This window comes from Lacerta agilis, chromosome 11 (assembly GCF_009819535.1).
Source record: "Lacerta agilis isolate rLacAgi1 chromosome 11, rLacAgi1.pri, whole genome shotgun sequence".
Lineage (NCBI taxonomy): Eukaryota > Metazoa > Chordata > Lepidosauria > Squamata > Lacertidae > Lacerta > Lacerta agilis.
The window spans coordinates 25,371,442-25,388,013 of record NC_046322.1 but is presented as its reverse complement, the minus strand read 5'-3'; the positions used below and the strand labels follow the sequence as shown (position 1 = coordinate 25,388,013).

Sequence of the window (16,572 nt, the reverse complement as noted above, 5' to 3'; positions counted from 1 at the left end):
ACTTTAGTGGTAGGTTCATTGTAGCTGTGAGAGACAGAGTAACAACAGGAAAACCCCCAGAAACCCCGAAGACGAAAGTCACTCTAGTTGAGGAAGGATGCTCTGCTACAGCAGTGTTATGGAATATAAAAACTCATGCTAGAATCACTAACTAGTCTTATCCAGAGGGAGGGTGTTCCAAACTCCTGAGCTTTCCCCCATCTTTCCAACACAACTGTGGCCTCAGTCAACTTCAGACACTAAACCAGGTATCCCCAACCTTCGGCCCTCCAGATGTTTTGGACTACAATTCCCATCATCCACGGCCACTGGTCCTGTTAGCTAGGGATCATGGGAGTTGTAGGCCAAAACATTTGGAGGGCCACAGATTGGGGGTGTCTGCACTAAGCATTAGTCTCCTCTTGGCTCCATCCTACACAATCAATTGCAGTTTATGGGCTGGCAATGGACCATATTATGCTTAAATTCTTATCCTCTCCCTTGCTAGCATCTCAATTCCCAGACCTGTCCAAGCTTCTCAGCCAAAACAACTGAATCTTTGTATACACACTTTTCCACAAAGGAAGCAACCACCAAATTAAGAGCCACGAGGGCAACAAATGAATTTTGATACGATTGTGGTAATTTGATACTACGATTGATTACATTTATATTTCATCCCTCTCCAAGGATCTCAAATTGGTAAATGCACTTCCATCCCACTATTTCATCTTCACAACAAGCCCGGGGCGGGGGGGGGGGAGGAAGGCACTTAGGCTGAGAAACAGTGACTGACCTATGGTCATTGAGTGTAACTTCATTATTCATAATTCACACAAAAGAATGCAAATAACAAACCTATTGTCACTTAGATTGATGACTTTTAATTTCTGCATATCACCCATTTCCTCTGGGAGGAACTCCAGCTTATTAGAATGAAAGAACAGAACAGTTACATGTTTCCAGTTTCCAATCTGAAAAAATAAATAAGTTTGATTACTCAGCAATCTGGAGTACTAGCTGCTGAATGTTTTTAGTCATGCATTTATCTATTATCTATTATCTATTTTAATAGGAAAAGAAACTCTTGCTTGGATATATTTTCAAAGAGAAAAAATTCCACTAACTAGGACCCACATTATTTTGGATATAAAGGGACAAGAAAGGTTAGGGTGGATTTGAGGAAATTAAGATAGCAATTTATTTGTTGCTTTTAAACTTGCACCAAAAGTACAGTGTTTTTTCACAATGAGGTTATATGTACGGTACTTTTTTCACCTAAAGAGGTTCCCAACCTTTCTGGGCCCATTTCAAATTGTGTAACGTGCACCACCAAAAACCTGCTTTTCCAGTTTGTTTCTTAAGCCCTGGGGAGGCAGGGGGAACAAACTCAGACCCCCCAGACCCCAGAGAGCAGGAGAGAGGAAAAACACACAAGACATTCCCCACCACCAAGGAGGAGAAAATGGTGGAAAAAAACCCAGCCTCCGAAGGAGAACGGAGAACACCTAAAGCAAAAACAGATCCATGTCCTAGCCCAAGGGGAGGGACAAAGAAGTGTACCAAACCACAGAAAGTAGGAAAGTTGTGTGCACACAGAGTTCATCTTCTTTTATTCTCTTCTCACATCCCTTCCTCTCCCATCCCTTTCCTTTCTCTTCTCTTACACCTTCCCTCCCAGGCACTCTTATTTCCTCTGCAATACAGGGGTACCTCGGGTTACAGACACTTCAGGTTACAGACACTTCAGGTTACAGACTCCGCTAACCCAGAAATAGAACCTCGGGTTAAGAACTTTGCGTCAGGATGAGAACAGAAATTGGGCGGGGGGGGCCTATAAGCTAAAGTGGTGCTTCAGGTTAAGAACAGTTTCTTCTTTTTTTTTAAACAGAATTTATTAGCATTTTCATAATATAACACAAACCCAACCCCACACCTACAGATACAAAAACAAATACAAATACACATAATGTCAGGATTCTTCTTCTTATTTATATACCTTACAAAAAAAAATTCTAGTTCTAAATCTTGACGTTTGACTTCCCCCGCCTATTCACCTTCGGTTTTAAATCAATATACTATTTCCTTAACAACTTTTCTCTATAAAAAATTTAACTTTACTTAAAGAAAGAAAAGAAAACATACTTATCTTAATCTTTGCATTATAACCTAAATCATAACCAAATATTCTTATAGCTAAACTTATTTCTTCTATCCTTTATCATGCTGCTTTTAACTTAAGATTCAATATCTCCTTACTTATTTAAAATAAACTTGTAATTAACAGACTTCACACTCCAATTTCAGATACCATGGCAGACCATTTGGATTATACATTTAGTACTTCAACCCACTCCCCCTCTGTCCATTGTCTTTTCCTGTCTTTCACCGGAACCAAATCTCCAATTGTCTTCCTCTGAGTGTCCACAGGTCCAGGCAACATCCACAACAAACCCCGCATCAAGCCTCAGGGTCTTCATCACCTCCATGGGCTCCTCCGTTTCTTTTTCTTCTTCTTCTTGTAGAAATCTTAATTCGATGTCCCTTGCCCCCGAGCTGCCACCTCGGAGTCTGGATATTGTAAATTTTCCCGTTCCAGGGCTGCCACCCCCAGAAATCGGCTCCTCCTCCTTTCGAAGTTGCCCAGCCATTTCAAACCATCCTTCCAGCGCCCCTCCCAGCTCTTTGCCAAGGTTTGATTCCATTGTATAAAACTTTTGAAAAGCCTCCTCTGTGGAAAGTAAGTTTTTATTTATAATTCCACTCAAAACTTGTAGTTTTCGATTAAGCAGTTCCAGCTGCAAGACAGTGAGCATTTCCTCATCCTTTAAACCAGAGTTCAATACCAGTGCGAGCACAAAGTCCAGCATTTTAGGAGAGAGGGTGAGTATCAGATTTCAGTTCCTGTCTCTTCCTTCCTTTGTTTCAGTTTTTTCCCACGACAAACCAAGTCGTCGCCATTTCTCCGAAGCCGGAGTATAAAGACCAAAACTTCAAGTGGAGATATTTTTTCCCCAGTTAACCCCCGAAGGGAAATCTCAACAGTCTCAGTTTTCAAATTCCAAATACTTTCTATTGATTGTTGTAGCAGCAGTCACTTAAAGAGTTAATTTCTTTCACCACCCGAAGGGAGGGAGGCGGGCTGCCTTTCTTCTTTCCCCCAGATCGTTCCAGGAATACAAAGAGTCAAACAATTACTCACAGCCTCTGGGTTCTTATCAGCTCCTTAAAGACAGGTAGAACTTAGACGCTCATCACAGGCTTTGTCGCCGCATTTACATCCCGGTTGGGGCATATCCCCTATAGCCCGGCTCCGTCGTCCCTTCACCCCCACTCCCCCTTTACAGGGGGAGGGGGGAAGGGTTCGGAGCCACAACGGGCACAGCCGGGGAGCCCAGGGTGCGGGACGCTCTTCCCGCACCCCAACCGGAGCCCCGCTATGCGGCTGCAGGGCTCCTAACCCCCGGGATGAGCTGGGTGCTTCGCAGCCGAAGCATCCCACGACCACCCATAATGGCGTCAGCCGCCGGAAGTCCCAAGAACAGTTTCATAACCCAAGAACAGTTTCATAACCCAAGGTGCCACTGTACTGATCTCAGTCTAGAAAACTAAGTGAAAGTGGCAAAACAACTCCTGCCTCCTCTCTTAACTTCTTGTAATTTCCAGGTAGAGATTTCTCCCTTCTCACTTATAAAGGGGTGGGGGTTTAACTCCTGGCCAGGGAGGCAGAAGTGAGGGGAGTACAGAGGCTTTTACAGGCATCACTGCTCTTGTGGTCACTGCATTGGAGACCACAGACCTATAGAATGCAGGTCAGTTTGACTATTCCCGTGACATCCAGCAGCCATCCTCAAAGGCTGTAATTTGCTTGACTCTTTTAGGCTGCTATGAGCCCATGGATTTGATTTTCAGAGTGGTAGCCATGTTAGTCTATTGTGCAGGAAGCTTTGTCATTTATTGGGGCATAAGCAACAAGACGCAAGAGGAAGGATCAAAGTACACACTATATCTCCTGTACTGGAATGCTGCCATGCAAATTACTCATCACCAACGCCTTTCAATGGCATGCAAATGCATAGCAAACACAGCAATCATATTCATTCCTGGTATAGCTGAACGGAAGAATAAGCATCAGTTGTACAATTGAGGTACAGGTTTCTACTAGTGGAGATCTAATTTATGACTCCTGTACAAAATGTATTTCAGAAACTGCATGACTGTTTGGTCTAGTAACTTTCTTCTCTTTAGTCCAATGCATATTGCCTAATGCCATTTTTTTCTGTGCAATAACTTTTGTCAGAAAATAACATGACAACTTGTGCCTACTGACAACTGTTTCTACATTCCATTTGCATATTCAAGTTAAGGCAGGGCTTCACTTGATGTCAGCAAGGAACATTCAGCTACCCTCATCCTCAAACTATTTATTTTCCATCTTTCTTTCAATCAGCTCTTCCTTCCTTCTTCCTTTCTTTTTAATAATTAAAAGTTTATTGGATAAACACATACAGAATACATAAAAATTATGGATACAGTGAATAAAAAATGGGGGAAAAACAGATACAGAGGAGATACAGATACATTTATTGAATGCACAGATCAATCACATAAAAGGTCATGCAAGCAAATTTAAAAAAGAGGCAGGAAAATCCACCTGAAGCATGTGTAAAGGGGTAAGACTGATGGTGGCATCTGTTTTGCTAACATGCATGCACCAGTATGTCAGTTATAAAGCTGGAATCACTCCACTGCTGAGCAAATACTGAGAGCTTGCCTCCTCTGGTCAAAGCTTTTTCCTCATCTCTGAACAGAATGTGCTTTAATAGCAAAATTCGCAGGTGAGTGGCCTCTTCCTTTTAAGTCTACATCTTATTAATATCTTTAACTGCATGATTATGACTGACACTTCGGAAATTTATTCCTCCAACCAAACCTGCATTGTAAGATTTCAGCAGCTAGTTAAATCAACCTGAAATGGTACAGAAATAAAAGCATGCTAGGAATTCCTGCAGATATACTCTTGCTTACAAATCTAAACAGATATAATAATTAAAAACTAGATTTTCATTAATAAGAACTTACCTCTGGTGGCAACTGTGTTAAAAAGTTATGATCTGCAGCAAAGGTTCTTGTATTAGTGAGCTGTCCAACAGATGAAGGCAAAGCTTCAATCTCATTGAAGCTACAGTCCAGTTCTTCAACTGATGTTAAACTGAAATTCAATGAAATTATTAAATTAAAAGTCTTTTACCTTGACAGTGCCATTTTAAATGAACAAAATAAAAATTAATATCCAGTTATATACAAATGCTAAGAAATAAGACCTAAATGTAGGGCTGAAGTTCACCCCTTTTAAAAATATAGCCCACAGCTCATGATTCCAAGCTACCTGCAGCATTTCCAAAATAAATCTGCTGAAGTATGAACCACAACTGATAAAACCATGCAATGTCTACAAGGTACTGTATTTGATGTGCAGTAGATAAGAGGATTGTAACCAAACAAGAAGTCATTAAGGAACAAAACCATAAAATATAAGCCCTTATTTATTCAGAAATACCTACCCTCCTATAGAGTCCTGGCAGATACATTAGCTGATTTTCATCAATTTTAAGACTTGTTAATTTCTTCAGGGACCCTGTTGTAAACATACATCATAATAAGATGGTGTTCATAGAAAACAGACATTCCTGCTTTGTACGAGGGATACATGGACATAGGTCTGAAAATGATGTTTCACTCTACCTGTCCCACTCCAGTCCATGTTGTCAAATAACAAACAAAAGAAATATACCATATTTTTCTGTCTATAAGATGCCCCCCATGTATGTTTGGGGACTCCAATTTAAGAAAATGGGCGGAGATGGCCCCCCATGTATAGACGCCCCAAATTCTGGACGTTATTTTTTTGGGGGGGAGCTAGTCTTACACATGGGAAAATACGGTATTTCTCCCACGACTGGGGAGTGTCAGTGCTAATGTCTAACGCATGCTGCACTTCATACTTGTGGTACAGGGCCCGCAAAAAGGCTGGCAAGTGGCTCCCCTGATTTCCTTCTGCAATGTGAAGACCAAGGCCTTTCAAAGAAAAGCAATTACCATTTCTAGGGAAATCTTCCACTTCTCTAATCTGAAATTGGGGCACTTTAGCACAGCAGCTATTAAGCCTGTGTGGCAAGATCATTTTAGTTCTGAAGATCAATATTGCACAGCAAAAAACTACCTAACGGAGTTGTGTCCAGTGGTTGCATGAATGTAAGGCAGTTATTGCAACTGAACTTTCTTTTAACTTCCCTGCTCTCTGCAGCCCCTAAAAAGTCTCTCCAGAGGAGGTGGGTGGTGGAAGGCTCCTGAATAGTTTGGACTGTGTTGTAGAGGACTGCAGGGAGGAATCACCTGAATTTGAGTGAGGAACCTTACTTGAGTGGACCTAGATATACAAACACAATTTGTGCAAGATGAAAAATCTGTTTTCATTTTTACTTTTGGCCTACATACAGCATGTCACAAATGTTATTTGGTTTCTGAAAATATAGTAATAGTTAACTTTGGACAATACAAACCATAGACTCTGGTAGTTGCTGAAGTGAATTACTAGATAACAGCAGGTCTTGTAAACTTTCACATCCTGAAACACCCTCTTCAAGAGTTTCAATGTTGTTTTTGGAAACATCCAAGTAGGTCAAGTGCTTCAAACTGCCCATAAACTGAAAATATAAAAGTATGGGCAAAGTAAAAAGATTCTGTGTTAAATGTATTCTATTCCACAGATAATAAAAATAGCTATTTGCTAAGATCTATCAGGCCTGTAACATCAGCATTCTAGTAACCAGATAGTGTGCACATTTTGATAGCTGCTTGTACAAAATCCAAATCTTAAGTATAGCGTCCAGCTTTAGATATTTCATTCTAAGAGGCTGCTGTAAAGTTCCACTGATGCAGACAAGCCTATTCTAATACAAAGTGAAGGTAATGCCTCTAAAAAGGATCGTCACAATATCATATTCAGTTTCACAATTTTTATTCGACCATACATATTTTGGGTGGAACACATAAAATATTCTCCTGCATGCTTCAGAATGTTAAACAACTGAAGAAGCAGGTTCACATTTCTACCAACTGTTTTATGAACATTTACATTCTTGAGTATAAAAAAGTGACCAGAAATACTTCAGAATATTCCAAGTAATCAAGAGTGAAGGTATAACACTCAATGGATGTATTTAAGCACACTACTGTCGTAGGTTACACTAAATACGTGTTTTAATTTGTATGGATAAATGTATTTTTTCTGACTGCTGGTCGAATAAAGAATGATGATTACTAAATACGTAAAATACAAGGCATATGGGGTGTGGATGATTGGTTTAGCTAAAGTTGTCAAATCAAAGCAGATCAAGGCCGTGCTGACATGAATATGCTTCCCGTCCCTCTGGTATAATTTCAAACAAGGGTGGTCAGGAAAAGCAACACACCTTGAATGTATGAGGCTTAGGTACACACAAGCACAGACATTTAAATGAATAAATATACATACCCCTGGAATAAGAGTTAGTCTGTTACCATCCATCCAGAATTCTTTTAACCCACTTAATGTTCAAGTACTTCAGGCTGTTAAAAACAAGTAAGATAAAAAAATAGATTGTATTATAGCTACATTTATTACTGGCAATGCACTGAGTGAATCTGTGTCCATATGCCAGTGGAAGGATCATGTTAGGAACAGAATCTGGTTGGTTGGAAGTTGATTTGTGGGAGAATGTGGAGTGGAGGGGGCAGCTGCAGATGGGAGGGGAGGATGGGGAAATTGATTTGATCAAAATTGGATGCTGCCTTTTGGTATTTCTCCAGACTGATTTGTTTCTTTTATATAGCATTCTATTACATACTGATGCCCTACTTAGTTTTTCCTACAAGCTTTAAATAGATACTGTATTTTGTCAGATGTTATAGTCATAGCATTTGAGTGAAAAGACAGCTATATAGTCTTTCAGAATGAATTTCACTGCATTGGCACATGTAGAATCAACTAGACAAAAATTGTTTTCATAGTTGCATAAATTATAAGCATTTATTATAATGTACAATCTTAGAAGCTAATATGTAGTCAAATGAGAATAATGCTTGCTTGTAGCTTAAATACATATGAAAATACTTCTGTCTACCACAGATATACCACACTAACCGGAAATAAAAGCTACACAAATCAGTTAACTTTAAAAATAGTTTCCTTAAAAATTAAGATACAGGCAACAATTGCTCTGTAAGACAGCATTAAGCTGATTTTTCTATTTGACATTGATTAAAAATAGATTTAAGGATAAGAGGTTTTAGAAAAGCTGTGTTACTTAGCTAGAACTCACCACTTCTGTGAATTCATTACTTCCCAAGTCCAGTCTCTCCAGCTGAGTCAGTCTGTTCATGGTTCTGCAAAGAGAAAGGATTAATAAGGAATTAGGTTTAAGAAAAATACCAGTTACATCCAATCTTCTTGTGTTTTTACTAATGCATCTTTTTAATCAACATCAGATAGTCAGGCAGTTCTATAAAAGCACTTGATAGGGTCAGACTTTTATAAAATGTCATATAATCCTACAGCTAAAAGCAAAGCAAAAACTGTAGTTCAATGTTACCCCGTTTAATTAAAAACACATTTCTTTCTTAGCTCTTTGAGAAAACAATGATTTCTTCCCAATTCTATCAAATCATGCAACATCATCACTATGCGGCAATGAATGCCAAAGATAAGTTGTGCCATTGTACACACACTTGTCTTTAAAGCTGCTTTGTATTAATAAAGATCCCACTGTTTACCCATCTCCATTGTGAAGGAAAAACGTGATCCTACTCTCTTTCTTCTTACTTTGAGAGTTTTCAGTCCATTAATGCTGCAGTCCTATGCACATCTGAGAGTAAGTGCCACTAAAATCAATGAGGCTTACTTTTGAGCTCACATGTGTAAGTTTGCACTAAGAAAAGTCACCATCTTGTTCTACGACTTCAAGTATCCAGTGAGGGACAGTCCACGGGCATTGCCAGGGGGTGCCCCCCATCAGGTAAAATAACAGAAATACTTAACTAACTGACCAATCACATTGGTTCTGCCCCAACAAAAGTCCTGCCCCTGCGTAACAAAGTCTCCCCCCCCCCACAAAAATCCGGACTATGCCCATGGGACAGTGTGAAATGCTTTCTAAAAATCCTAATATACTAGGAGCCTATCGAATAGATCACACACCCGTGCTCTAACAAATTAAGCACATTGCTATTAGAAAGTGACAGTGAACTACTTGTGCCACACACATGCATCCCACAAAAAAGTCATCAGCAAGAGTTTGTCCCCTACTGAAAGAAAAATGCGAGTTACATTTCAACTGTTTTAATTAACTAGTAAACCAATTATTTCACAGCATAATTTACTGCTCTTTGCAGAAGAAACAGCTAGATTCCACTGTAAATGCTGGATCAATCAGGAAACTAAGGAATGTCATAAAGTATCAACATTTTAAAAAAATGCACTTTCTAATTCAGGTGCAAACTAACTTAAATATAGGCAGCATTCAATCTCTTTCATTTTATTTAGACTGGATACATTCAATAATCCCCGCAATTCTTCTAGAAAAAAGCACTAACCAAAACTTATCACAAATGGTTTCCCTCAAGCAGTGGCAGACCTATATTTTTGGGACCCTGAAGCTTCAACTGTTATGGGGACCCCTTTGCAACCAGCAACAATCTGTGCTACTGACTCTCAAACACTGGGATTGTAGAAATATATACAGCAGAAAATTTATCAGTTCAGAGCTGTGCAACTCAAATTGAGTCAACTAGACCCATTTAAAAAAAAAAAAGCAAGGTGGATTAGCTTCTGGGGCCACCCCAGGATTAGGGGCCCTGAAATTTAACCTTCATTAATTTCATAGTAGATCCACCCCTGCCTTCAGGAGGTGGTGGAGTCTTCTTCCTTTGAAGTTTTTAAGCAGAGGTTGGATGGCCATCTGTTGTTTATAGGTGAGATGAGATTCCTGCACTGCAGGGGGTTAGACTAGATGACCCTCCGGCTCCCTCCCAATTCTATACTTCTATGATTCTAAGCAGGAAAGCTATAACCCCATGTTTAAAAACTATCCAAACACAAATGTTAACTTATTAAAGAACAAAGGAATTAAACGTTAGTTTGCTTTTTCGAATGTCACTACATTTGTTCCTCAAAACGTATTTCTCTTGTGTGCATTCCCTCTTTAGCCGTTTCATTTACAAAGACTACATTTTATTTTAAAAGGGTATCCTTAGGTTATGTTTTTTCAATTGCCACATAAATATAGCCAAGTGAAACTAATAGAACAAGAGAGCGTCAAGAGGATAAGAGTTCAATGGAGCAATGCTTTCTAGCCAGCTCTCCGCTGAAGTGTGAGCATTAAGACTCGTATTTCATCTACTGGTTCATTTGTCTGGCGCTAGAATCTCCCTTCTTTTGTTTTCATAGCCCATTTCACAGAACCCTTCCTTATGTACTACATATCCTTTGATAAAGTTCATCATATATATCAGCTAAGGATGGGCACACAATTTCCTATTTGGGACCAGCACTACTTTCCAGCTGCTTCCCTCTTTGTTGTCAACCCCAAAAGAAGAGGCAGCTCCCAAAATGGGGAAAAGAGGCACCATCTCTCAGCACAAAGGCTTCTCTCCCCAGTCAGTGCCCAACACTATTGTTAAGGCATAAATAAGGGAGAAAGGAATGCCAGCAGGGCATCTTGGCTGGCCACCTCCTACTGTGCCCTTTGGCAATCGTCAGCAAAAATAGCTACTGAGAAGGGATCAAGGGAATTGTCAATTTTCTTAGGTGGTTTGGTTAAGCACAGCAGTGCTCATTGTCTTCCTTAGGAGGAAACCTGTGACAAGAAGAATTAAAAAAGAGAGAGCGAAAGCGCCATACCATTATGAAAGCAAAACAAAAATGCATTTAAGTTGCTGTATCATTATTATTACAGGGAAAAAATAACCTGCGTAAATATTTTAGAATCATACTGTTTCACTTCAAAAACAGCTGTTTTCTTTCAACTCTAAATTCGTCATTCAATTTCATGTGATGTAGATATGCACACACATGGCATGATTTTAGATCCAAAATCTAACTGATTAATGGCTTCCTCAAGTACAGTGGTACCTCAGGTTAAGAACCTAATTCGTTCTGGAGGTCCGTTCTTAACCTGAAACTGTTCTTAACCTGAGGTACCCCTTTAGCTAATAGGGCCTCCCACTGCCACTGCACAATTTCTATTCTCAACCTGAAGCAAAGTTCTTAACCCGAGGTACTATTTCTGGGTTAGTGGAGTCTGTAACCTGAAGCGTCTGTAACCTGAAGCATCTGTAACCCGAGGTACCACTGTATTACATTTTCCTACATAGAGGTCCTCAGGCAATTCAGCCCAGGAACTGCCTTACTGGCAGTAAAAACCATTCACAATGAACGTAAAAAATTACAGCTGTACACACTCTATTGATCTCCCCACAGGAAATTGTAACATATGTAGCAACCCACAGGATGTACAAACAGAAGTTGTTTATATGCAATTGCCATCTTACAGATAATTATTTGGACTGGAGTTGGTAAGTAACAGGTAGGTAAAGTAAAGCTAAAGGACCCCTGGACGGTTAAGTCCAGTCAAAGGTGACTATGGGGTGTGGCGCTCATCTTGCTTTTCGGGCCGAGGGAGCCGGCATTTGTCCACAGACAGCTTTCCAGGTCAAGTGGCTATCATGACTTAAACTGCTACTGGCATATGGAGGACCATGACGAGTGGCAGAGCACACAGAAATGCTGTTTTCCTTCCCACCGCAGTGGTACCTGTTTATCTACTTGCACTGGTGTGCTTTCGAACTGCTAGGTTGGCAGAAGCTAGGACAGAGCAATGGGAGCTCACCCCGTTATGGGGATTTCAACCGCTGACCTTCTGATCGGCAAGCCCAAGAGGCTCAGTGGTTTAAACCCCGGCATCCCCTGCATCCCTGTACAGTAAATAATGTAGCCATCAGGTCAGGTTTTTCACCCAGGATAGGGATCATGGGGGAGGCGGAGCAGGAGAATGTTTGGAATCCTTGAAAGGTGAAGAACAACAAACATAATGTAATAGTTCCTATAAAAGCAGACACAACGTTGCTTGCCAATTATTATAATCTCAATACATCTTCAAATATATTATTCACACCAAAATAAACATAAATATCACTATATACTTACTTTGGCAACATTTTTAACTGGTTTTCTCTGAGCTCCAAAATCTGGAGTTTAGTTAATCTGTAAAATAAACACTCAAGATTACCATTTAAAAGTCAAAGTATGCATATCTGAAATAAAATAAAGCTTGCTTATACAGCCAGTACAATAATTCAGATATTGGACAAATTTAATTTGCAAATAAAAACTGGGTTCAAATACAGGCTGCACACATCTAATATCTAGATATTTTGCTTGCTTCAGAGGATTGTGATTCTTAGATCTAACGTGGGCAGAGGAAGACATCATTCAAATGCAAGTAATATCAAGGCTATACAGGCTATACTACTTGTTCTGGAATACTTTAGACAACTGTCTCTAGCAGAGACAAGAAGGAGATTGCAATTATCCCAAGCAATTTTTGGTATTGTTTAATTATACTGTAAGCAAATTTTTTTCACTAAGCAACAATATAAATCTGCAACCATTCCTTATTATCTTCTGGTAAAACTTCCAAACATTATTCTTTTCTGTCCTACAAGTGAATTTTGATCTTAATTTTCTCTTAAACTTTGTTCAAGTTACATGTCTCTTATCAATCTCTGGATTTATTTATTTTTTGGGTGTTGTCAGTTTTCTAAAATTTATGGCTCTCCTTCTATAAATGTGATGTCCTAGACTGAACCCGATGCTGCAGCTGAGTCATAATTGGTGTCAAATAGGGCTTGGTTTTGTATATAATGTCCATACAGCAAATCAATGTATTTGTCTATTTCGCAACAATGTTTAGATGGCAATTCAACTCTATATGCTAGCCATTTTTATCATTGTACTGTTGTTTTTACCTTGTAAAATGCATTGTTTTATTGTGTACTAGTCTTGCACGTATTAGAAAACGATGTAGATGTTCCTCCTGACTTAGCCATCTACATCAGGCTTCCCCAACCTCGGCCCTCCAGATGTTTTTGGCCTAAAACTCCCACGATCCCTAGCTTGCAGGACCAGTGCTCAGGGATGATGGGAATTGTAGTCTCAAAACATCTGGAGGGCCGAGGTTGGGGAAGCCTGATCTACATTAACTCCATGAAAGCTAGCATAATGATGTGATTGAAATGCTGTAACTAGATAGCCTATTCTATCCTTTTGAAAGGAGAATTGAAAGCTGCGAGGATTCCCAGTTCCCAGCAGCCAGAACAGGTGGCTAAGAGAGTTCATCCCAATACCACTCTGATGCCATTTTGCAGTCAGTGTTTCATGAATGTTGTGCAGCTTGCACAGAAGTGGTCTTGGAGAGTGCAACCTTGCTATTTTCTTTTTTTCAAACCTCTTGACTAGAGTCCCTCACCCTACATTTTTATTAAAACAAAAATGACAGCAGAGCTACATCATGTTTTAATCGGGGATAGCCCCCATGGAGCCCCCTCCAGCTGTTGCTTGACTACAATTCCCATCAGCGCAAGCCAGTATGGTCAATGGTTAAAGAACATGGGAGCTGATGAATCTTTCAATTTCCATTCTACTAAGACTAATTCCATCTTTCAGTGGGACTTTAAACCACTTATTCTAGCTCATCATATCCATTGTGAAAATATTACTACATAACTCTGTTTGAAAGGTAGGGTTTGGAATTTACATCTTGCTTCTTAACCAACAACGTGCCTTCTTCTGATCAATGCAACACACTACATTCTACACAATTAAAAACGTGCTGATTTTCAAAAACCCATTTTCAAACTTACCTGCCAAAATTAGCTGGTAAGAACTCAAGAAAAGCATCATTCAGGTATAGCTGTGTTAGATTTAACAACTGTGAAAATCCATCTGGAAGCCTAGACAAATTTAAACACATATAAATTAGCAAACACAATATCATATGCCTCATTTCAAAACACACTTTGTGTTCACTACTCACTGCTCAACTGACATGCTACAATTTAAACAACAAAATAACTTACTTTGAAATGGGGTTTACGCTGGCCTCAACAATTGCCAAAACTTTACAGTTTTTAATATTTTCTGGAAACTCCTGTATGCCTGTAAAAGTAGACAGCACAAATGCACGTAAGAAAAAACCTGCAGTAACTAAAATAATGGCAACTTAATTTTCTGAGATCATGCTACTACTTTGCACAGGCTACATGACTTCTGTTTCACAGCCAATAGAGTTTCAGAGCTTCTGCTCAAACTCTGGAGTAATGCACTCTAATTACTATAGTCATACCTCCGCTTATGTATCCCTCTGGATACGTAAACTTTGGGATGCGAACGTGGCAAACCCGGAAGTATTTTGCTGGGTTTCGCCAAGCACGCATGCACATAAGTGCTAAACCTCACTGTGCGCATGCGCAGAAGTGGTCCTCTGGTTGTAAATTCCTCGGGATGCGGCTGGACCTCCGGAATGGATCCCATTCGCAACTGGAGGTACCACTGTATTGTGAAAAGTGCAGCAGCTTGTATGGACCTCATGTATTTCAGTGAATTTTCAAGAGCATCTGAATCAAGGTCTTCACTAGCTTTAGTTAGGGATGCCTGCATGCTGCTGTTCCTTGGAACTATAAAAAAGTAACAGAATGTGGTTTTAGTGGTCTTGGTTTTCATTTTTTTAAAAATCAACCTTCTGACAATTGTAAATTAGACTTGAAAGTGAGCAGTAATGCCTGGTAAAATCTCAGAAGCCAGAGTTGCTACTGAATAAAATTTCTGGTGGTCAAATAGCAAAGCTTCAACCTTTTTTTGAGCAACCTGCCCTTCCTTATTACTAACAGAAGCAAAATTATACCAAAAATGACATCAAAACTAAGTTAAATCATGCAAATTGTATTGGTTTCTACAACTTGTGCAGGTCGTAGAATTCATATTTTCTTGTTACTTAGATGCTATACTATCCTAAGGTTGACCTCAGTGGGATATGTCTGATCCCTAGAGATACCAGTTTCAGTTGCATTACACATTGAATTCAGTTGTCTGACATTTCGTTTATGAATTATTAATTGTACATCAGTAGGGATGGCTTTTTGTTTTTAAGAGTTTGTATTTTATCTTGTTATCTTGCTGTACACTGCTTTTATGGCCTCAGGCTGTGAAGTAGTTTATACATTTGTAGAATACGTACATACATAAAGCAGAAAGGAAAATGAGTTTAATGAGTGCAGGAACACAGTGTCAGACATAATCTCTGAGGCACTATTAGTCTGCTTATGAATTATTGGAGACAATGATAATTAATACAGAAACCAATCCTTCTTGTGATGTTTTAAAATAAACATTTAGCAAGTTAATCAGAGATAATGAAATGAAGCAGTTATTCAAGGAAAAATTATTTAGGAAGTAGAGATACTACTTTGGCCCTTAAAAATCTAATGAGAACTGACTAAAGGGCAACAATAGTACAAATCTGAATGCCACAGTGCTCAGCTTGAGAGAAGCTATTGTTTTTTCATCACATCACAAAACATTCATTTAAACAAAGTACATAATGGATAGCTACCTGCACACTAAAAATGGAAATATGTTCAAGAAATTACATTTCTTAAATTCCCAAGTTAATAAAGCACCAACAAAAATTTGTAGTTTTCATGTATTGCTTAGTATGAAGCTTTTAAAAAAGACTATTAATGAATACAGCCATCTTGCAATGTTTGGACATCTTTGACGCACAACCATAGCACGTTCTGAATCTAAAGTTCTTCTTAGCATATTATTTATGATGTTTCCATACTACTTCCACATATCTATGGTGTGCCTGTTATTAAATTACATCTCCGCCATTCCTGATGCCAGACAAGCTATCTAATACGTGTCCAACATTTAATTTATGAATGGCCACAGGAGAGGGAGGGAAGTAATCAGAAACGTTTTCCTGCCCCATACGGTTTAATGAGCCAAAGCAGACTTGACATGGGAGATCTGCAATTGGATTTCTTCAAGTATTTTTGTCTAAAAGCAGCCAGAAGGTGGTAGAACTGTACCAGATGGAACTTTTGCCCCATGAAGTACTGTATAGGTGAACCTCTATTATTTAAAGGTTTCCACTGCTGTCTCCACCTGTGTTGTATTTAAATGACTATATTGTAGGCATGTATGTGTACATAATGTATATATTGCAGCACAATTAAAAGAAACAAAGCACTCTTAAAAACATGAGAAATAAGCCAAAGCCATGAAATGTGGCATGGGAATTTTCCATTGTGTTCTATGGATAACGGTCTGCCCATTCCCAGCAATTCTCTACTGCAAATTACCAAAACCTCCATGCACACGTTCATGTTGTAAATAACTTTACGTTGTGTGACAGCACACATAATGATAAACTTAATCATGGCTGATTTTTTGCTACAAATCCAAAATCTACAGTATGGTTCTACTTTTACCAG

The 16,572-nt window shown here is 39.2% G+C and overlaps 1 protein-coding gene across 1 annotated transcript in view; it reads right to left on the bottom strand.

Moving 5' to 3' along the window:
- ERBIN (erbb2 interacting protein) overlaps positions 1 to 16,572 on the bottom strand; it is an 88,749-nt gene that overhangs the window by 27,116 nt on the left and 45,061 nt on the right. The window contains 11 exon segments of the mRNA XM_033164101.1: positions 838 to 953; positions 5,062 to 5,191; positions 5,544 to 5,557; positions 5,559 to 5,619; positions 6,544 to 6,686; positions 7,517 to 7,575; positions 7,578 to 7,590; positions 8,343 to 8,406; positions 12,224 to 12,280; positions 13,939 to 14,028; positions 14,155 to 14,233. Of these exon segments, the coding sequence (XP_033019992.1) occupies positions 838 to 953; positions 5,062 to 5,191; positions 5,544 to 5,557; positions 5,559 to 5,619; positions 6,544 to 6,686; positions 7,517 to 7,575; positions 7,578 to 7,590; positions 8,343 to 8,406; positions 12,224 to 12,280; positions 13,939 to 14,028; positions 14,155 to 14,233 (826 nt within the window).